Source organism: Thermobia domestica, chromosome 7 (assembly GCF_964235325.1).
Source record: "Thermobia domestica chromosome 7, izTheDome1.hap1.1, whole genome shotgun sequence".
In the NCBI taxonomy this organism is placed as follows: Eukaryota; Metazoa; Arthropoda; class Insecta; order Zygentoma; family Lepismatidae; genus Thermobia; species Thermobia domestica.
Window position 1 is genome coordinate 78830456 of NC_137460.1, and position 23163 is coordinate 78853618.

At 32.4% G+C, this 23163-nt stretch overlaps 1 protein-coding gene and 1 long non-coding RNA gene across 2 annotated transcripts in view; one reads left to right on the forward strand and one right to left on the reverse strand.

Moving 5' to 3' along the window:
• Positions 1-7461: 7461 nt before the first annotated feature.
• LOC145690215 (uncharacterized) lies at positions 7462-16081 on the forward strand. The gene is made up of 2 exons (XR_014132179.1): positions 7462-7588; positions 15723-16081. It is a non-coding gene; the product is annotated as an uncharacterized LOC145690215 (long non-coding RNA).
• The window catches only part of LOC145690214 (uncharacterized), a 46816-nt gene continuing 39461 nt past the window's right edge, over positions 15809-23163 (reverse strand). Inside the window, exon 3 of the mRNA XM_081764886.1 lies at positions 15809-19519. Within this exon, the coding sequence (XP_081621012.1) occupies positions 19090-19519 (430 nt within the window). The 3' untranslated portion in view covers positions 15809-19089. The remainder of the gene's footprint in view (positions 19520-23163) is intronic.

A 23163-nucleotide genomic window follows, 5' to 3' on the forward strand; every position in this document is an offset into this window, starting at 1 on the left:
TCCTCCCTTTTTAAATGTTGTTACTACTCAAATATTTATTCATTAATTTATTTGTCTATTTTGCATACATTTGAGGTTACTCCCGTGTGATTCCATGAATACAGTCCCTTTGATCACCTCTGATCGATAACATAAAACTGCAGCAAAGTCTAGATCATATTGGTAACTGGTGTTCTTCTAATCAACTTGGAGTCAATGCAGGCAAATGCAAACTATTATCCATTCACTAGGAGCAAATCACCTCGTCATTTTGATTATGTAATTAATAAATATGTAGTAAATAGACATAATTCAGTTAAGGATCTTGGTGATACGTTTGATGCTAAGTCAACGTTTGACAGTCACATTGTAAATATAACAAGTGAAACATTTAAGCTATTACGATTCGTAATTAGGACAGGAAAAGAATTTAAGAACTGTTCAACATTAGAGAAGTTGTACAATGTATATGTTCGTTCAAAGTTAGGGTATGCTTCTACTATTTGGAATCTGTCTCAATTAAAAAATCGTGAACAATTAGAAAGAATAAAAGCAAAATTTTTGAAATTTCTAAGCTACAAAGAAACTCACATTTATCTTACTTACGGCAGTTATAAAACCATCCGTGAGAACTTCCATCTTCCAACACTAGAACAAAGACATAAAATGATTGATTTATTATTCATTCAGAAAGTAACCCAAAATATTTTGGACTGTCCTGACTTAGTTTCGTCATTAAATTTTCATGTTCCTTCATTAAAAACATATAAAAATACTGGCCTCTATTACTGTAAAAAATCAAAAACTAATATGTTGATAAAATCACCAATCTGGAGAACTATTTGTAGCTTTGTACAGTGAAACCTGTCTTTAGCGGAATCGAGCGGGACTTGCAAAAATTTCGGTTAAAGTCAGGTTTCCGCTTAGTGGAGGTAGACTTTTCCTTTCTTTTTTTTTTTTCTTTTTTTTAAATACATGCTTATAAAGGGACATACTGAGAAAATATATTGCTGTACGTACATTGTTCGATTATAGTACTTCTTTCTTCTACGAATAAATACACAAAAAATTAAAATGAATACAAAATATGCTATGCATACGTTTTCTTTATTTATCTAATAGCCAAGGAGAGTTTTCTGTGTACATTGCTGCTTGGCTGCTTGACTTTCCGCATACAGTTTAGCCTGAGAAATTATACTAAGTGAGGCAGAATCATTTTTTCGTAAGGCAAATTTTTGCAGTTTCTTTAAACTTCTGAGAGAATCTTGATATGTATTTATTCTATACTCTTCTTGGAACTCGGTATCGTATTCCTCTTCTTCCTCTATCTCGTTTTCTTCTTTCCGGCATTCCGTATGATTCTTCATTAAGTTGCGGGGGTTAAGGACAATTTGTGGGGGTGAATATGAGCAGTGCTTGGGGAAGATCAACATTGTTCAGAAATATTTAACAAAAGAACGAACATTTTATCGCAGACAGTGTAATGTATATGTCTCGCAGAATGTCTAAACATTTTCTAAACGCTGTAGTCCGGAACTCAGAATTTTCCGTTAAATGTTTATTTTTCTTTCCGTTGTCCGCGTAACACAGTTTCCGCTTAATGAAGGAAGTTTTACACGTTTTGTTCTCCAAAATTCATGGGACCGTGAAATATTTCCGTTTAAGACAGTTTTCCGTTTAATAAAGGGTCCGTTGAAGACAGGTTTTACTGTATAATAAAATGTGTGAATAATAAGGAATTAGATATACGTGATGCGTCGCCTAAGAAATTTAGAAAAGCTGTTATCAAGAGTTCCGAATATGTAATTATACAATCTTCAACACTGTAATTGCGCTATAGCCTGTTGTGTTGACAATTAAAAGAAGAATATTCAGCGAAAATATAAATGTTACTTTCAACGTTTCCAATATTTATAAAGCCTGTAGCAAAACCCTATTGTTTCGTCTGGTACCGCCAGATATAATTCTAAGTAAAACAAAAAAGGGAAGAAAAGCTAGTGTGAGGTATTCAATGGGTAGTTCACTTGTAGGACTCCTACCTACTATTTACTAAATAGGAGGGGCCAGCCAACTAGGCATTGAATCCTTCACACAGAATCTTCTTGTCTTTTATTCTTTAACCTCCACTCACTCCTGCCTTAGCACTTTGGTTAACAATTACTTCAGTCGCTTCTCTCCTAGGTAAATTCTAGAAGAATCTCTCCTTTTCTTTTTAAGTATATCATATGTCTTTGTAATTTTAACCTTGTCTTAACTTTTAGTAACTTGAGGTGAGAATATTTTTTTAAAGCATTCACCTAAACTCTAATTAATGATCAACTATTTCATCATTCTGGTTTTTAAAAGTTATGAACGTAACGAATAAAACACAATAGAATAGAATAGAGTAGAATATTTTATTGTCATTAAGCCTTACAAGCAACAGATAATGTCCAACTATAATTATACATAGTTAAGATAACAGTCAATCATAATATACAAAATCAAACAATGGTCAATATAATCGCTAAAATATAGTAAACATCATAATAATAATTTTAATTAAAATTTCATACTGTAGATTGCGACACAGTTTCTTTACATTCAATTAATAGGAGAACACTAATGCAGAAGCCTTATTGAACGCTTGCACGAACATGGATTTAGAAGTAAATGGAGAGATGGAAGTTTGCCGGGTTCGTAATACTGCAAATTATGGATGAGTGAATATATGTATTTAAAAAATGCTTTCGGCAAACTGAATACTTTCAAATATCTAGGATCAATATTAACAGACCAAAATCATATTCACGAAGAAATTAAATGTCGACTGAAAGCAGGGAATTCGTGTTTTATTCAGTTCAAAATCATTTGTTGTGGTGAATTTTATCGAAGAAATTGAAGCTTAAAATACTGTATATAAAACGATAATCATGTCTGTTGTGCTCTATGGTTGTGAAACATGGTCGCTTATTCTGAGGAAAAAATTCAAACTGAAAGTATTTGGGAATAAAATCCTGCGAACGATTTCGAACCCAAGGGTAACTGGAATGGAGAATGGTGGAAACTTCATAACGAGGAATTACATAATTTATACCATTTACCAAACATCGTTAGACTTATCAAGTCTAAGAGGATTAGGGGGACAGGTCATGTAGCCAGAATGGAAAAAAGTAAGAAGATATATCAAACTTTTGATTGGAAATCCAATTGGCAAATGTCTATTAGGAATACCTAGGAACAGATGGAAGACAATATTATGATGAATCTCACAGAAATAGGAATACAAAGTAGAAACTGGATCCAGTTGACTAAGAAGTCAATGAAGAACCTTCGTGAACACTGCCTTGCATCTCCGGGTTCCATAGGTCATACAGTTAGTTAGTTAGTTAGTTTAATTCTTGTACGAAATAAAACTGACACAAATAAAAATACACAACTAAGCTGGTATAAGTAACAGAAATATTATTCTTTTTCATTTCACCTGATTATGTCTTTATAATTTATTTTTCACCATATTACTGAGTATAATCGTAGTTCATATTGGTTTAGTACCTGTTTTTCTCAGCTATGCATTTTGAAGAGAAAAACTTCTGTGTATGTAATCTTCATCCGTTTTACTATATGCAGAAGTATAGTGTTGATTTCTTGATCGTACTTCATTGACTACATAAGTTCAAATAAAACTGTTCTCTCACCCAATATTGTTCTTCCAATTTTTCGTCTTTCTTACTTTTTGAGTGATCGAGTGAATTATTTGAAATATAGGAAAGAAAAAAAAATTGAAAGGAACACTACTATATGAGTAATTTTTTATTTATAGGATGTGTTCAATACGCTAGATATGTAATTGTGTAAGTTTAACCATTTTTATATCTGTTTAACATATACTTTTCTATTTACGCATAAATAAAAATAATTCCCTAACGTAAAAATAAATAAAAAAATAAAATTTGCTCTTCTCAAATATTAAATGTTCTAAAAAAAATCATGTTGGGCTCTTCTAGAAAAAACTATAGAGAGTAGTATTTAAAAAAAAAAAAAAAGACTACCTGTTAGAAATTGTCTTATGCCTTTACCATTTCGACATTCCTTGATTTCGAGTCTGTCTTTAATGTTTTAAAACGTCATAAATGTACTTCTTGCTTTGTTTTTATTTCTTTTAGTAAGGTTGCCATTTGTCGTTACCATTTTTTTTCAATGACTTCGTGTTCTTCGTTTCCAAAAATGTCTGAAACTTTATTTGTTCTTCCATTTTTTAGTAGTAATTTCCTAATGATCTTGTAAAACTGTAAAAATGAAGTAGTTCTGTGGGCAATAATAACTTGAAGTATCATCAAACTAGATGTCGAAATGTCTCCCATTCTTCTTAATAGAGCCATTCTTTACAATTTATTTTACTTTTCACGTACTGTATGTTAATGTTATGTAATATTCTGTGACCCCCAGATATTGTAGCGATAGCTTATTCTACATCAATTGTAATGTTCTTTATCACACCAGCTTTGCTAATTATATACTATAATTAAATAATAAATTAATCGTTAAGTAAAGCAAAGCAATTTTATTATGATAAAACTAATACCTTGTAACAAATTCGTCAACTAAACACTTAGCTTCATCAGACGCTATCAGATGAGATAGTGTATGATGAAGTCAAGTGTTTAACTGGCGAAACTGTCACAAGGTATTAGTTTTATTATAATAAAATTGGTTTGCTTTGCTCAATAATTAGTTTATTATTTAATTACTAGCATGAATTACCCGCTTCGCTGGGTAAAATTAAGAAAAAGTAGTAATATGTTCCAATAGACAGTCACTTTTTACTACTACTAAAGCACTCTTTGATAACGATATTTTCGATGATTTTTATATATCCCCCTCTCCTCCCCATGTTGCGGGGAACGGCATCGGAAGTGTAATTGTTCATCTCAGCGACCCCGAAAACTACAGATAGGACACTAATATCGGTCATTTTCGATCATTTTTAAATGTCTCTTCCCCTCCCCCTCCCTTAATTTACACCGTCAAACTGATACAACGATAAACATTTCGTGATATTGGTAATTTCGATCATTTCTATATATCTCCCCTCTCCCAAGTTGCGGGGCAGGATTTGGATTTAAACGGCATCAGAAGTGTCACTGTTCATTTCAGCGACCTGGAAATCTATAGATTCGGCACTAATATCGGTCATTTTAGATCATTTTATATATCTCCTCCTCACCCTCTCCCAAACTACGGGCCTGAATTTGGATTTAAATAGCATTGGAAGAGTCACTGTTCATCTCAGAAAACCCGGAAACTATAGATAGGACACTAATATCGGTCATTTTTGATCATTTTTAAATGTCTCTTCCCCTCCCCCTTCCTTAATTTACACCGTCAAACTGATACGACGAAAAACATCTGAGGCTCGAACTTCATCTGCGTTGAAAATTTGATCGAGATCGGCCCAATAGTTCAAGAGTTTTTGTTTTATTTATTATTATGTATCTCCCCCTCCCAACCACTCCCCAAAGTTCTACCGTCAAAATGAATAGACAAATACCATCCCATTCCCGAACCTCATCTATGTTGAAAATTTGATCGAAATCGGTCGGGTGGTTCAAGAATGATGAAGTCACAAAAACAGTCACTTTCATATTTTTTACATATATCTTCCCCCCTTCCCCTAGGTTCTACCGCCAAAGTGAAAATATTAAAAAATCTTTCCAGTCCATACCTCACGTATGTTGAAAATTTGATCGAGATCGGTCGAGTGGTTCAAGAGTTATTAAGTTTTATTTATTTTTATGTAACTCTCCCCTCCCCTCCCTCTCGTCTAAGTTACAACGTCAAAGTGATACAATAGAAACCACCCCAGGTTCGAACTTCATCTATGTTGAAAATTTGGTTAAGATCGGTCGGGTGGTTTAAGCATGATGAAGTGAAAAAGACAGTCACTTTTATTTTTATTATTTTTACATATATATCCCTCCTCTCCCTTCCCTATGTTGCACTGTAAAAGTGAAATGAGAAAAACATTCCAGACCTGAACCTTATCTATGTTGAAAGTTGTTTGAGATAAGTTGGATGGTTCAAGAGTTATTAAGTTTTATTTTTTTTTTATATATATATATATATATATAATTCGCCCTCCCCTCAGTTCTACCATCAAGGTGAAATGATAAAAACACTCCCAGGCCCAACCTCATGAATGTTGAAAATTTGATCGAGATCGGTCGGGTGGTTCAAGAGATTAAGAGTAACATAGTCACTTTCAATTTTACAATATACAGATAGAAGATAGCAATAACTTATCATGGCTGCAACTGTTCTCTTCTCGTGAGGTAAAAAATATTTCATTAGAGGGTTGTAATTTCCGCCCATTTTATTTAATATATAGTATATTTATGATTATTAATTTATAACATTTTTAAATATAATTTCTTTTCTTATCTGACCATATATACAAATATTGCTGCCAAACTCTGTGATACTATCAATGAGAATGTATTTTACAAATAAGCGAGAGATTGTACCACTGAGAGAATAGCATGGTGAAGTTACTGTACCACTGAGGGAATAGCATGATGACGATATTGGGAGACATTTTAGTCTCAATAAATTAAATCCCGTAGATTCTGTACACTAAATTCTGTAAACTCATCATGAGACGTGAAAATTGTATCAGCTTTTTAATAAATCTCGCTAACACCTCAGCACTAATCAACTTAACATCTCAGTACTAATCAGGCTAACATCTCAGCACTAATTTTGTATAAAACTCCTATTAAACTCAAAATGAAAAGAAGAAAACAAAGTCATCAAATGGTGAGTTCTTATCATCAACATATTACAATCTTAAAGATCGCAAGGTTTTATACTATTACTTTTGCTGGGGTTATAACGTAGAGCTAGGCGCTCAAAAGTCAGACCCAGAAACTCGGGTTTATGTACAAATCGGAATTTGGTCAGACGATGGAAATATGTCAATTCAAGCTTTACTTGAAGAGGAAGTTATCTTCAGCACATAAAGCGAATTCACAGACAAGATTATAAAAAAAAAATTCTTAACATTCTACAATGAATTTTCTAACATGAAATTACATGTAGTAATATTTTTTTCCCATTTGTTCACTTTCTTCGTGATGAACGACATTAAATTAGAAATAAAGTATAGTATGAATAAGAAGTTTATAATTGGCTGGTTACATTAATTGAAGTACACTCCCAAATGCATCAAATATTGGCTAAAGATTAAAATGAAAGTAAATTGTTATGAAAAAGTATAATATATACTGAAGTAAAAAGTTAAAACCTTCTAGGTAAACAGAACACTCTTAGTTCCTTTCCAAATTCTGGAGGAAACCATGAACTGAACAGAAAATTTAGACTTGAATTGAATTTCTTCTCGTATATGTTGATCTTGTGAACTCAGAAATGATAACCATTCTTCTGTAAACTATACTTTTCGGTGTCCTTTGACTAGTCGTAAATTAATTTGACAATTTTTTTTTTTTTTTTCAGTCCTTTGACTAGTGACAAAAAGTCATCAGAGATAGATCTTGAAGCCATCCTTCAGAAGAACAATTCATGGTGTTGGTATGAATGAAATATTCTTTGCATGTACGCTTATCTTAACAAAGTAAGTTATTATTTTTTTACATTTTCATATTTTGGCAAATTAACTAAGGACATTTCGTATCAGGTCCCCCTTTCATTAGATAGGAGAAAATATTATAGTGACAATAATGAGTCTACTAGTCCTTGTAATTACTCAGAAACTATATTTAAAAAAAAAAAATTAAATGTGTTTCTCGTCACTATAGTAGGTACTGTAATTGTAATATCTATGCTTAAGAGCCTGCCTTACTAAAAATAATACAAAATTTACCATTTTTCTTTTGCTTGTTTATTCATCAGTGAAAGGAGATAATGAAATGCAACTTACCACAATCATAGATAATGTTATTCTACGACAGAAAATATGAACCTGAAGAATGTTCAGTGTTGCCATCCACAGAAATTACAGTGTTGCCAGAAAAACAATTTCCCTAAAATCCAAGTTAAGGCAGCGAGTAGAAGAACAAACTCAATTGCATTTGGTTACGTACCATATTGTTTTGGTTTCCTATGAACTACTTTTTAAATAATAGTTTTATTTAATTTGTAATAAACAAAATAGTTTTAACATACAGTTATTAAAACTAAATAATAATGTTAATTAAAAAGTAGTTCACAAGGAGCCAAAACAACATGATACGTAATCAAATGCAGTTGAGTTCGTTCCTCTACTCGCTGTCTTAACTTAGATTTTAGAGAAATTGTTTTTCTGGCAACATTGTAATTTCTATGGATGCCAACACTGAACATTCTTCAGGTCCATATTTTCTGTTGTACAATAGCATTATCTATGATTGTGGTAAGTTGCATTTCATTATCTCCTTTCACTGATGAATAAACAAGTAAAAGAAAAATGGTAAATTTTGTATTATTTTTAGTAAGACAGGCTCTTAATGCGAAAAATGGCTATAGCCTTTCTATTGGAAGTGTGCACCTTCTGGCGCTTTTGTCGATTTGTGTTTGCTAATACCTCCCTGGAGAGAGGAAGGACAAGTTGTTGCGGCCGAGATCTTTCAATTGTTTTGGATGCAGAAGCGTTGCCACATTGAATTATTTCACGGACTTCGCTGTGCTCTGTCTTGTTGGCCATTCTAAGTAGCCTACGATCTTCGCTCGTCAAGATCGAAAGACTGAATGACAAATTGGCAACACAGCTGAAGTCATTCGTTTCTTTTCTCTAAGCAAAGGGAAGGTTTCTTTCGTCAGAGGGTGGCGGGGGCGGGGCTATAGTATGTTTCGCATATTTTCCGAGGACACACCTGAAATAAACATCATTTTCTTATTTTTCTACGATTACTAATTAATGAGAAAGATGGAACTTGTTGTTTTTCATTCTCTTTTTTCTTTTTCCAAAGGGGCTTAGTATTAAATTAACAGCTTTAGTATTGCTTTCTTCTTTTTAAACTTTGTTTTCTTTTTTTTTTTAAAGAGGTCAACTAAAATAACCATAAGTCGTGTGTAAAGTTACTTCTGCGTTGTCGACCCATCTTACAACACATAAGAAAAGAATAATTATTGTTGTAAAATGTATTACCATTTGCCTTTCTCGAAACACATTTTTTATTTCCCAGCTTAATGATTGTTTTTTCCGAAATTTCTAATTTCCCTTGTTATCTCTCTTCACGCAATGATATAGCTAGGTATAAATGAGGAGATAATCAAAATACATCCTTGTGTCGCTTAGATGTTGGCAATATTTTGTTTCTTGTACTAAATAAACAGCATGGAAAGACTTTTGTGTACTCAATTACTGCTGCAAGGGGTTAATGGCATGTAAAGCTGTCACACAATGTGCTGCTATTCAGCACTTGTACTGAAGCTTTGTACTTACTTCTGATAAAAAAATTTTAAGAGTTTTATTTAGTTTTATATGCAGCTATATAGCACTTGAACTGAGGTTTTGCACTTATTTCTGTTAAAAATCTTAAGAGTTTTATTTAGTTTTATATGCCGCTATATAGCACTTGAACTGAGGCTTTGCACTTATTTCTGTTAAAAATTTTAAGAGTTTTATTTAGTTTTATATGCAGCTATATAGCACTTGAACTGAGGTTTTGCACTTATTTCTGTTAAAAATCTTAAGAGTTTTATTTAGTTTTATGTGCCGCTATAGGCCTATAGCACTTGAACTGAGGCTTGCACTTATTTCTGTTAAAAATCTTAAGAGTTTTATTTAATTTTATATGCCACTATATAGCACTTGAACTGAGGCTTTGCACATATTTCTGTTAAAAATTTTAAGAGTTTTATTTAGTTTTATGTGCCGCTATAGGCCTATAGCACTTGAACTGAGGCTTGCACTTATTTCTGTTAAAAATCTTAAGAGTTTTATTTAATTTTATATGCCGCTATATAGCACTTGAACTGAGGCTTTGCACTTATTTCTGATAAAAATTTTAAGAGTTTTATTTAGTTTTATATGCCGCTATATAACACTTGAATTGAGGCTTTGCACTTATTTCTGTTAAAAATTTTAAGAGTTTTATTTAGTTTTATGTGCCGCTATAGGCCTATAGCACTTGAACTGAGGCTTGCACTTATTTCTGTTCAAAATCTTAAGTTTTATTTCGTTTTATGCGCCACTATATAGCACTTGAATTGAAGCTTTGCACTTACTTCTGTTGAAAATTTTTAAGCTTTATTTAGTTTTATGTGCCTCTATAAAGCACTTGAACTGAGGCTTTGCTCTTATTTCTGTTAAAAATCTTAAGATAAAAATTATAGTAAAATACTTATACTTTAAAAACTGAATGCTATCGTAGAGACGAAACTTATCACAAGATTGAAATTTGCAGTAATAACAAAAGAAACCTCCTAGCTCGTGACTAATGAACATTTTATGGTGAGCAAACATCTTATGTATGGTTACATGGGCGCATGGGGGGATATTCAAAATTAACAAAAAATTGGCTACTTACCAATGAATCCTCCCTTGAAAAATTTAAAGATTTTGGCGTTTCGGAACTCTCAGCTGGTTCCTTCCTCAGTGGCAAGGTAAAAAGGATTAAAACGGAAAGGAGATAAAAGGAGTAAAACCAGGAATACATACCACTATAGAAAAGTAATGTACAAAAAAGATCCTGAGATGAACAGAGCAGAGTGAAAAAAGAATGAGCTGAATAAAAAAGAACGCGGTGTCTATATTAGGCCACTATTGCCAGATCCAAAGTATGCATCAAAGGTAGGTACCCAAGTTCGATCAATGTTGCCAGTATCAAGGTTCAATGCAGGTTTGTATTTATGAATAAAGAACGATTCTTTAATTTCCCGTTTTTTTTCTTCTTTTAATTTTATTTTGCTGGACCTATTACCTTAACCTGTTTTATATTATGTGAATGTTGTTTTAGATGAAGCGCTAAACCAGACATGCCTTCGTCTTGTGACTTTTTTGATTGTCTAACATGTTCCTTCACACGCTTGTTAATATTACGTTTAGTTTCGCCAATGTATGAGGAATCACATTCGCAATGGACACGGTAAATACCTGCCTTATTTAATGGATCGACAAAATAGGTTTTAAATCCAGTGAGATGTTTTTGTAAACTTTTGGGGAGAATACTTGAAGCAGATATATTATGCTTTGCAAGAATACGTTGAATTTTTGTTGAAAGTTGTGGAAAATAAGGAATTTCAATCCAAGTTTTTGCTTTTTTGGATGTTACCGTTCCCAAGCAAGTCCCCAAAACGGTAACTTCCAAAGAAGCAAAAACTTGGATTAGAATTCCTTATTTTCCACAACTTATGTATGGGTTTTCTCGAGGTTCTTCCGTTTCGTCCCACTTTCATCATCCCACCATTATCGTCCATTTTTTCATGACCGTGCAGCGTCTCCCTTAGCTTCGATACAGAAGCATGGAACTTTAAACTAAATAACAAAATGATAATCTGTATTTGTATTGCTGATCAAAATAATGTAAGCGTTATCTTGTAATAAAGAAGTATTGCCAAATATTAAACTTAGAAAATCAAGATGGTAAGAAACAATTAAAAAAATTAATGACAAAGTTATTAATTTATTAATGGTGTGTCAAATACAACCAAACTACTATTTTTATATTGGAAAGACAGATAATAATGGAATATTGGAAACTATTATTATTATTTAAACCGAAAGTCAGCTATAGCTTGTATATTAGATTCCAGGCATTTGTCGAATGAAATAATGAAAATCTCCCAGGTATGCGTCCAATGACAATAAGGAAAATGTAACGATAAACTTAGAGAAGATCTCTGAACAATCCGATTAGATTCGATCCTTGGTTAAGCAAGAACACTAACCATCGATATACGTTAGATGTACTTATTCAAGAGGCATAGTGGTAGACGTTGACTTGCTATATGAAAGAGTGAAATATTATGATGTGCATCTTTTTGGTTCCCGCGTTATGGGCGGTCAAATTTTGAGTCATATTTTAGAAAACAGAACGTCATGCACCGAACACATCGAATCAGGATCAAAGTGAGCATGGTACTAGATTTGACTTGATATATAAGCGTGTGAAATATTATCATATAGGCTTTTGTTTCCGAGTTATAGATGGTCAAGTTTTGAGTCATATTTTAGAAAGAAATCAAACTGAGCATGGTGCTAGACCTTATTAGATATATAAGCGTATGAAATATTGTTATACAGGCTTTTGGTTTCCAAGTTATGGATGGTCAAGTTTTGGGTCATATTTTAGAAAGGAATCAAACTGAGCATGGTGCTAGACCTTGACTTGATATACAATCGTGTGAAATATTGTTATGCAGGTTTTTGGCTTCCGAGTTATGGATGGTCAAGTTTTAAGTCATATTTTAGATAGAAATCAAACTGAGCATGGTGCTAGACCTTGACTTGATATACAATCGTGTGAAATATTGTTATGCAGGTTTTTGGTTTCCGAGTTATGGATGGTCAATTTTTAAGTCTTATTTTAGAAAGAAATCAAACTGAGCATGGTGCTAGACCTTATTAGATATATAAGCGTATGAAATATTGTTATACAGGCTTTTGGTTTCCAAGTTATGAATGGTCAAGTTTTGGGTCATATTTTAGAAAGGAATCAAACTGAGCATGGTGCTAGACTTTGGCTTGATATATAAGCGTGTAAAACATTGTTATACAGACTTTTGGTTTCCGAGTTATGGATGATCAAGTTTTGAGTCATATTTTGGAAAGAGATCAAACTGAGCATGGTGCTAGACCTTGACTTGATATATAAGCGTCTGAATTATTATGCTATGTACACTTTTGGTTTCTGAGTCATGCGTTGTCAAATTATGAGTCATATTTTCGAGAAAGTAATTAACCGAACGTACTCAATCTGAATCGTTTTGGTGTGGTTGTATGATACTGACCTGCTATATATAAGCATGTGAAATATTGTGGAGTTCAGGCTTCTGTTTCCCTAGTTATGCACTGAACTAATGCTCTGAATCAGTTCATTGGGTATATTAAAAATACAAAAAATACTGTTTAATTAGCAATTAAAAAAAGTCAGCTTTGAACATAAAAAATCAAATGAAGAACGAGTTTTTGCACTATGCATATTTCACTTGTACTTGTTTTCATCGACTTTCATTTGACTTCCTCTTATCCATTATATGAAAAAAAAATATCGCAACTGACTTTTTGAATTTCATAATCATGGAGTCATCTTTAACATCCAGATATAGTCACATACTTAAAAAAAAGTAAAAAAAGATCCTCCATGCAATAGCTTCATTCGAAGTCTTTAAAAATATACATTTCTGAAAACAAAAATTGTGAACATGGGAAGAATTTCTACATTAGAGAAGGCATTTTCAAGCTCGTGCCGAACGTAAATAAACCAGATCTAATATCAGAAGTCACTTCGTTTTGAGACCCTACAAGATTTTAAGATATGTTGAGCCAGTCCTTTATATTGCTTGCACCTAAAAGTTAGTTATACATAGTATTATAAAGAAAAAAAGTTAAGACGACATATTCCTAAATATATATAAATTTGATGGATTTCTTTAATAAGACTGGTTCTTTCTACTATTACTACTACTACTACTACTATTGCTACTACTACTACTACTACTACTACTACTACTACTACTACTACTACTACTACTACTACTACTACTACTACTACTTATACATTATTATTATTATTATTATTATTATTATTATTATTATTATTATTATTATTATTATTATTATTATTATTATTATTATTATTATTATTATTATTATTATTATTAAATTATTGGCAGGGTAAATGACAAATGCTTTATGAACGACTACTAAGAGGGTAGTTATATTCTTAAACAGGAAATAAATAGAATAAAATTATTGCTAACATATTTTAGTTCTTTTTCAACTTTTTTTTTTTTTTTAAGTTTATTCTTCTTCTTCTTAAATTGATAAATATCCTGGCATGTTGTTACGAGGAAAATCTTGTGCTTTCTCCGTTTCCCATGTCTACTTCTTTTGCATTCTACACATTGTATTTATGCATACCCATTCGTTTAAGAAAAAACGCCTATATACTATTTTGTGCCTTTATGTAGAACAGTTCAAACTAAAACATAGTGCTAGTAAAATTTCCCTTCTGCTCGCCTCCTTCCTTCGGGAATGTTGTAGCGTATGAATATCATTTTTTCTTCACGAAAACTGCGCGAATTGATTGCCTTTTATTTGATTGTGAGTTATGCAATTTTGTCTAAGGATCTCGTGGTAAAAATCAATAAACTATTCATTACTCTGCGAAAATATTGGACCGTGATATTGGAATGGACCTTACAAACCCAGTGCTATATGCCCAATATGGACATACAAATTTCCCATATTTGTAATCAACTCACGAATAAGTGAACAACTTTTGTTTTCTAAATTTTGCTTGTAAAGCACAAGGTGTAGAATATTGTTATCTACAAAATGGTGTTTCTATAATGACTTGAATTTTATAATCAAATGTCCAGTTTTGTGTGATAGATCTATCCAACTATTATTTATTGCTATATATAGGGTGTTACAAAAATGTGTCAATATTTTGAGAACAGATTCCTTACATCAAAATATATATTAAAATAAAAAGTTCATATGGATCAGTGCTCAAAAGTTGATAGTTTCGGAGTTATAGGGTGCCGAAAACGTGAAAAAAAGGAACTTTAAAAGTTCATGACTCCACAATATTTTATAGTCGGGTCAAGACGTCACTGGTATGTGAACTTTCCAAATATCAATGTTTAAGAATGTTCCAGTACTTGCACACCAATTTTTTTAGAGAGGCAGGTAGAGAATGATCAAGTACTCCCAAACAACCTCTCAAAAAATGATTGTACAAGCACCAGAGGTTCTGAAAAATGGATATTTGGATAGTTTATTTACTAGTTTCTCAGTGATGTCTTGACTCGACTACGATTAGTCCTATAGTAGTGGAACTATGAACCATTAAAGTTCACTTTTTTTTTAAGTTTTCGGCCCCCTATAACTAGGAAACTATGCACTTCCGACCACAGGTTCATATGAACATTTTTTCCTATTTTGATGTGAGGAATCTATTCCCAAAACATTGTGACACATTTTTGTAAGACCCTGAATAAAGTCCAGGGTTATACTTAAGGAGCCGCACTTCCCATTTAGGAAAGGACGAGAAACACCATACTTTTAGGCATTATTCATTAAGTATCTAGCATGTTAAAAAGTAGGTAACAGAGTGAGTTCTAATTAGTTAATGAGTGATTCGAAATAAAAGAAGATGTGTGTGTATTCCGCTCTCGTTGTGTTTTGAAGTTTGTTTTGCCCTTGTACTTAATGTATGAGTATGTGTGGAGGCAATTGAACGCATATCGCATGTTCCGTGCACGTGGATACTTCTTACTGTTGCACTAGTTACAAAATTGATTCTATTTCATGTACAAGTGGTAATACAACACATAAGAAACCCAGATCACGCTGTATTCTCACTCCATATTGGAGTGTGAATACAACATGATCTGGGTTTCTTATGTGTTGTATTACCACTTGTACATCAAATAGAATCAATTTTGTAGCTAGTGCAACAGTAAGAAGTATCCTCGTGCACCGGGGATGAGAAGTAGCTGTTCTTAAGAATTGCCAAGTCCAGAATTGAGATCTACATGTAAATTCTTAACTACATGCTTCAAGTTATTGAATACTGTTTATTTTTTCTTCTCCACAGTTTTTTTCCCTTCGAAAACGAAGTTTCAAACAGTTTTTTTTTTACAAAAAGAAATATAAAAGGTTCAAGAAAAAAAAAACAGTCAGTGTGATGTGAATTTTGTATATTGTGTTTTAAGCTATTGTTCGTTATCTAGTAAAAAGAAAAAAAGGAAGAGAAACAAACTACATAAAAATATAGTACAACATAACATAAAGAGGTATTTAATACAGAGGTAGTAATATAGTATCATACATACAGAGGTATTTAACTAGTAACCATACATATAAATATGAAATGTATTCCAACAAATTAGTGAAGAAATGCCCAATATATATATATATATATATATATATATATATATATATATAATTTTTAATCATCAATTTTGCTGATAAGCTAAAGGAAGTATATACACGTTATGAAATACAAAATATGGCCATCACCACTTGCGCAAAAAATTGTTTGTATTCATTACTGTGTTCACTACGTAATACAACATCTTGTCTATACATATACATCATTACGTCAAAGTTGAAAATAAGTACAAATATTTTATTTTTTAAATATATATATATATATATTCACAAATATGGCAATGATTGCAATTCACCTGGTACTCAAGCTGTCTTTAAATGATAGAAAAAAGTCATAAGAGGAATAAAAGTATTATCTAATACTATATCATGTACATAATATTTTTAATCTCTTAACATATAATTCGATTTTAATGTTTTTTCTTATTATTACTGAATTGAAATAATCACTTAACAAAATTATAAACGGCAATGATAATGTTGATTGTTGACAACATAACAATGAGATATATGCAGGGGACGGATCCAGGCTGAATGTTTGGGGGGGGGGTCGTTTGAAGTCAATAGGTTTAATTTTACATTTATAATACAAAGGTAAAAATTCTTAGGATAGGTTTTATTTTTAAGATAAGAAATATCCTATTCTGGGGGGGGAGGATGATTTCCCTCCCTGGATCCGCCCCTGGATACATGCACCTGAAAAGCCCTTAAAATAAAATAATAAAAGCCCGACTCATGCTAGGAATGAGACTAATATTACCTATGGAACTTGTGAAAATAAGCAAGAAAATGCATTTGAATAATCAAATTAACACAAAAGAGTACTGAAATACCAATTAGTGTTCTTAGAACATTGTTTACACTTCATGGACACTGTCATTAGTCCTAAAACATATGTAAGTGTACACACTAAACATAACATATATTGTTTATATGTTACTGGCTGTGTAATAACCCTTGAAACATATTAACAACAAGTTCAGTACCATTATTTGGCGGAAACATACAGATACGTATGAAAACGAATATAATTGTTCTTTTAAAACATGTACAAGTAAGCATGAGTATATTCGGAATATTTTCGTTAAAATTAAACACTAGATTATTCTCGGACTTTTACATTAAGAAGTTAAAGAAAATCAAATCATGATAGTTTCCCCTACGTATATTTACATTTGTCTTATGTACGTTATAAAAATAGGATAGTATTAGTTACCGCAATAGTATTCATTCATATAAAGATGATTTAAATACTCTTCATTTTAGGCTAAGTACAACACAAAAAAAGTTATAAATATACTGACATAAAGTTATAAATATACAAACACACTACCAAAACGTATGCGAATAATGATGTTATATAAAGAATTTCAAACTGAAATATTAATCATTTCTTATAAATAATTCTATATATAGTATCGACGAATTTGAAGGAAGCTGTAAATTATTTGTTTGTATGTAACTGTTTGAATATGTTTAAATATTGACACTTTCTATGGAAACAAATGTTTAATGACAACAAAATATCATATTTTATTTCATTCCGTTCTATTCTATTTTTTTTAAATATCTATTCGTTTTCTTAGATGCACTTCGAATCGTTAATATAGTTTGGTTATATACTTTATTATGTGTATAATAAATTATGTTGAAATTCTGTCTCTCTCGAAAATAAAGTTCCAACATATTCCAGAGTATCTTTACTTACAATAGAACTTGGGATACTGTCTTTCTGTTATATTATTAACTATAAGCACTTACAAATGTTTACAGATATAACCAAAATATTTCAGGAATGTTGTAGAAACTGTGATAAATAACGTCAAGTGTTCTTTATAATAGGTTTATTTTTTGATGAGATGTGACCAAGTTATGACTAAAAAGAGATTGAAAACCTGATTTTAGAACTCTCAAGATCCTGTTTTTTTGTATTTGTCGAACTCCTAACAAACAAAGACAGAAGCATTGGAAATCTTTTTGTAAATAATTCTATATATAGTATTGACGAATTTGAAGAAAACTATAAATTGTAACTTTATTTCTTTGTATGTAACTGTTCAAATCTTGTATATGTATTTGTATAAATGTTTACAGATCTAATTAAAATATTCCAGGAATGCTATATAGACTCATAAGTTCATTCCTACAACAATATACCAACATTACATCTGTATATAATTCACTCTATTTATTTGTATGTTTATCAATGTTTATATCATTTTCTGTTATCTACCCATATTAGTGTGATTTTCTTGTCTGTGTAATAGTATACCACATATATGTATCTTTTCTTTATTTGTATTCGATATTTTTTCCTTATTTTAGTCTGTTTTGTTTTCACTCAATAAATCAACTTACTATTATGAACTATATTACTATCTACTTATTACTTATATTATATATATATACACTATAAATGAAAAAGTGATATCTTAATGTAAAAACAGGAATTTCTGATACGCTTTAACCAATGACTACACTTGTATGACAAAGAAGAAAACGCCGAAAGAACAAATCCTATTACCCTTAACTTTGATATTAGATCTCATAAGAAAGAATGACGCTGAGGACATTGCTGTGTGAATTATTTTAACGCACCCGTTCTGTTTATTTAGACAATGGTGGCTTACTATGTGTACACAATATCGTTCAATTTTCGCAGTACTGCTTTCAATAACAATGTTGCTCTCTCTTTCGTCTCGTACTAAGCAGATGGGCGCCTTTGATCTCATTACTTTGGTAACATTACAAAATTTGTATCAGATGAATTAGATGCGCACACGGTAGACCTATCCTAGATTGAAAAATCTTGCTCGACCAACAAAACCTACAACCTAGTTGAGATTTCTATTCTTTTCTTTGGTGGTAAGAAGATATATTCGAAATCCAGCAATATTTACCAAACTTTCCTCTTCAAAGCAGCATAAAATTTTAGTCTCGGGCAGGAGTATGTGTCTATACTTTGCGTTGGTTGGTTCTATTAAATTTCGTAATGGTGGTATAGACGTTAGTGCTGTGAGTAGCTGTGTAGTCAAATGTCTGGGTGACTGTTTCGTCGACGGTGCCACTGACTATGACTTCGATTGGTTTGATTGGTTTGTCGTAGGTGTAACGTCAGTTGGTGTGGTGTAGTGCGGGATATTGACTACGTGGTAACTTGTAACATCATATGATTTAGTGATGTCCACTGTCTGGAAGACGGTCAAAACTTGTTCACTTGACGCCTTCTTTTGCGGTTTGCTTTGTGTTGTGCAATATGAATACGTCAAGTCTACAGAAGACGGATTACAACCCTCAATTAATAACGTTACAGTATTATTGGTATCATGTATTGTTGTGGTACTAGTTCCGAATCCCGAAATTGTAATTGTTGTAGTGGTAGTAGATTCTGGAAATAAGTCAAATTGACGTAGCTCTTTCAACCAATCGTTTTCCTCGGGATACCAGAAATATGGTTCCGATCCCTCTACCCTAACGGTAGGCTCTATAGTTGCTTCCTCCCTGTAAATAAATGAAAGACTATTATAGAAACATTATTACAAGGAAAGTATAATTAGAAACATTAGGAATAAGGAAAGTATAGAATAGAATAGTGTAGAATAGAATAAGGAAAGTATACAAACATTATTACTCTATTGCCAGATTGTTCTGTAATTATTATTATTATTATTATTATTATTATTATTATTATTATTATTATTATTATTATTATTATTATTATTATTATTATTATTATTATTATTATTATTATTCGATATTTAACTCCATTTACAGCACCGACACAATATGGGAGTAATACATGAGTCTACAATTTATCTTGGAGTACGAACCACAAGGACTCCCTTTGAGGATGTAACTTGAATTTTCTGAACGCGAAATTCTAATCATTTATTAACCAAGGGAAGTTACATGCTTCTTCATAGTTACCAGACTTGCATGAGTTTGAAAATTTAGTTTCACTTGACACATTAGCAGATCTAGGAGGTTCGTCTGGGAGGGACCAGTCGCTTCCTGAGCAATAAATATATGTTCGATATGCGAAATACAAGTTTACATCAAAAAAGCATAAAGTGGTGCATTATATATATATATATATATATATATATATATATATATATATATATATATATATATATATATATATATATATATATATATATATATATATATATATACGAGGGGCATTCAATAAGTAAAGAGACAAATTGCTATAGCTCAGTAAAGATTTACTTCAATCTTTCAAAACTAAGGCTATTTTTCAATATAATCACCCTTTACAGTTATGCATTTGTCCCATCTTTCTTGCAGCTTCCTAATTCCCTTGGCGAAGAAATCTTTCGATTTACCCCGAAGCCACCTTTGCACCGCTGCCTTAACTTCCTCATTCTTAGCAAATCTTTTTCCACGTAGGACGTCTTTGAATGGTCCAAACAGGATAAAATCAGATGGGGCGAGGTCTGGACTGTAGGCAGGATGAGGTAAGACCTCCCAACCCAATTCTTGAAGCTTATCTCGGGTCAGCTGGGCTGTATGAGGGCGGGCGTTATCGTGCTGAAGAATGACTCCTTTTGACAATCTGTATATCCATACACGTAATAATATTATTGCGTTCATGTGTAAACCTAAGAAACATCTGACATCTGTATATCTTTTCTGTTCGTATGAATACCTTCGACTATGTTATTTTTTCTTTCCTTCTGTGGTAATAATAATAATAATAATAATAATAATAATAATAATAATAATAATAATAATAATAATAATAATAATAATAATAATAATAATAATAATAATAATAATAATAAGGGATAACATAATTACAATACCAATTACATGAACATTCCTTCCCATACAGAAAATTAAATAATGGCCACGACGGGATTTGAGCCCAGGTAGCTGCAATGGGAGTTTCCTGCTTTCACATTTTTTTTAAACAAATCGCCCCAACCGGAGTATTGTTCGCCACTGGTACTTCATGTCCTTTCGTCGTATTCCAAAAACTACAGGGACACGAACACAGAAATACTGATGACAGTTAAAATTCGAACCTTGCCCTTCAGAGGAATTCGAACCCATAGTGGATTACGCATCATGATCAGAAGCCCAGCGCCCGAGATCACTCGACTAGTGGCACCGGCTCAATTTGCCACAAATTCTTCATATGAATATAAGAAAATAAACTAGTAGTTATGGAACATAAACATAGAACTGTCTATTTCTACACGTGTTGATACAATTCAAAGAATGTGAAAATAATTTCTGTCGTCTTTTCTTCTTTGGAAATTAGAAGTTATGGTAAAGAAGAAATGTAATTAATGTAAATCGGGACTATCCCTGAAACCGATGACGTAGTCTCAACTTGAAGAACGTTTCGTGATATTTTCCTCATTGAGGAACGTCTATATAACTTGTTTTTGTGTTAAAGAAATCTCGAGATAGTCATTAAGACACTGACACAAGCATTAGCCTTGTTTATATTTTTCCATGAAACGATTGTAACTAGGTATTAGTTTGGGTGGAAGTTGAAGTGTTGCGATAGGTGAGTGGTTAGTGCATTGAACTTCTATTCGGTCCGGCGAGGCTGAAACTCTTTCAAGTGCTTCTGTTTCAATTTAAATACATACTCAGTGTGACAAGCAAAATCTTCTCTTCCCTAGTAAGAAAAAGATGTTGGAAGAAGGAGAATTGGAGAAGATCTGTCAATGGAGACAGTGATTTACAAACTTATTTCCTGCAGTTGTTCTAGATTTGATATTTTCGTCTGCTTTCAAGCATTTTCTGATTCATGTGTGATCAGTGTTTATATTTCTTTGAATATACAGTATATAATGAAAAATACATTACATACACAGCAATAGTGAGATTAACATATGATGTTCATTGGACAACACGCTTTGAACCAGAAAGATTCCTCTCAGAATGGAGAAGGGTTTCGTGCGTCATCTACTCACAATTTTACTTGCATGAACATCTGACTCAGTGCTACCAACTGCTGTCAGTGCCAAGAAAAGTTACGTGTAAGTTGGGTTGCATCTGTCCAGGCGTTCTCACAACTGCAAATTACCTGGACTCCAAGTAATGGAATTAGAGCACTTAGGGGAGAGATACTTTTGTGGTTCAGTGTACAGCCCAAACAGCTCATCCTATTTAAAAAATTCATTCCTTTAGGTTGAAAACATGATATTTGGAGACGGGTTTCTCTCTTATCTACATTTGTTGTAACTCTAATAATAAGTTACCCTATGTCAAAGGGGCTTTTGAGACACCCTGTATATATATCATTCTATTTCTGTGAAAGAAAAGTAATCTACATAAAAGAAAATTGTAATTGTCTACTTTTCGTAAGATAATGATGAAATTATTATCTATAACAAGAGTTTTATAAGTGTTTCTAGGCATCACTTAGAAAATAACTTCAGAGAATATTGTTGACTAAGGACATTTTGGAAAACAACGCTGTTTTCTTTTACCTCCAATCAATTTGATTTTTGGCATGAAACTAAGTTCAATATACGGAGATGCTAAAATCGAACTTAATAGAATCAATATCTCAAAATTGACAAAAAATGACTTAGGCTCTCGAATGACTTAGACTGTGACTTTGGAGTCCACCACTATATATATATATATATATATATATATATATATATATATATATATATACGAGGGTCATTTAACTCGAAGTGGCAAGATAGTTGTAAAATGGAATGTAGTGAATCACTCACCTTAAGAAGCTTACAGTCCTTCGATCCAGCCTGTTGAACCCTTCGCCAGATGTCTGGTAACCATTGAATACCTGTCAAAGCCTCACTTTGTGAGAGGGTGTTGACAGTGCGCCCTAAGGCACGAACAATGCTGGGAATGTCTCTGAAACGTTTGCCCCTGAAAGGTTCTTTCATTTTAGGAAAAAGATCAAAATCGCAGGGGATCATATCCGGGGAATATAGCGGATGCTCCAGTATCTCCCAACCCCATCATCGTAACAGAGTCTGTACTGGATTGGCTGTATGGTATCTGGCATTGTCGTGTAGGAGAATTGGTCCTGACTTCAGGAGTTGTCGTATGACATTATCATCATCACTTCACGTTATCATCATCATCACCTTACCTAAACTTTTTCGGTCGTGGAGATTCTGGGTGGCGCC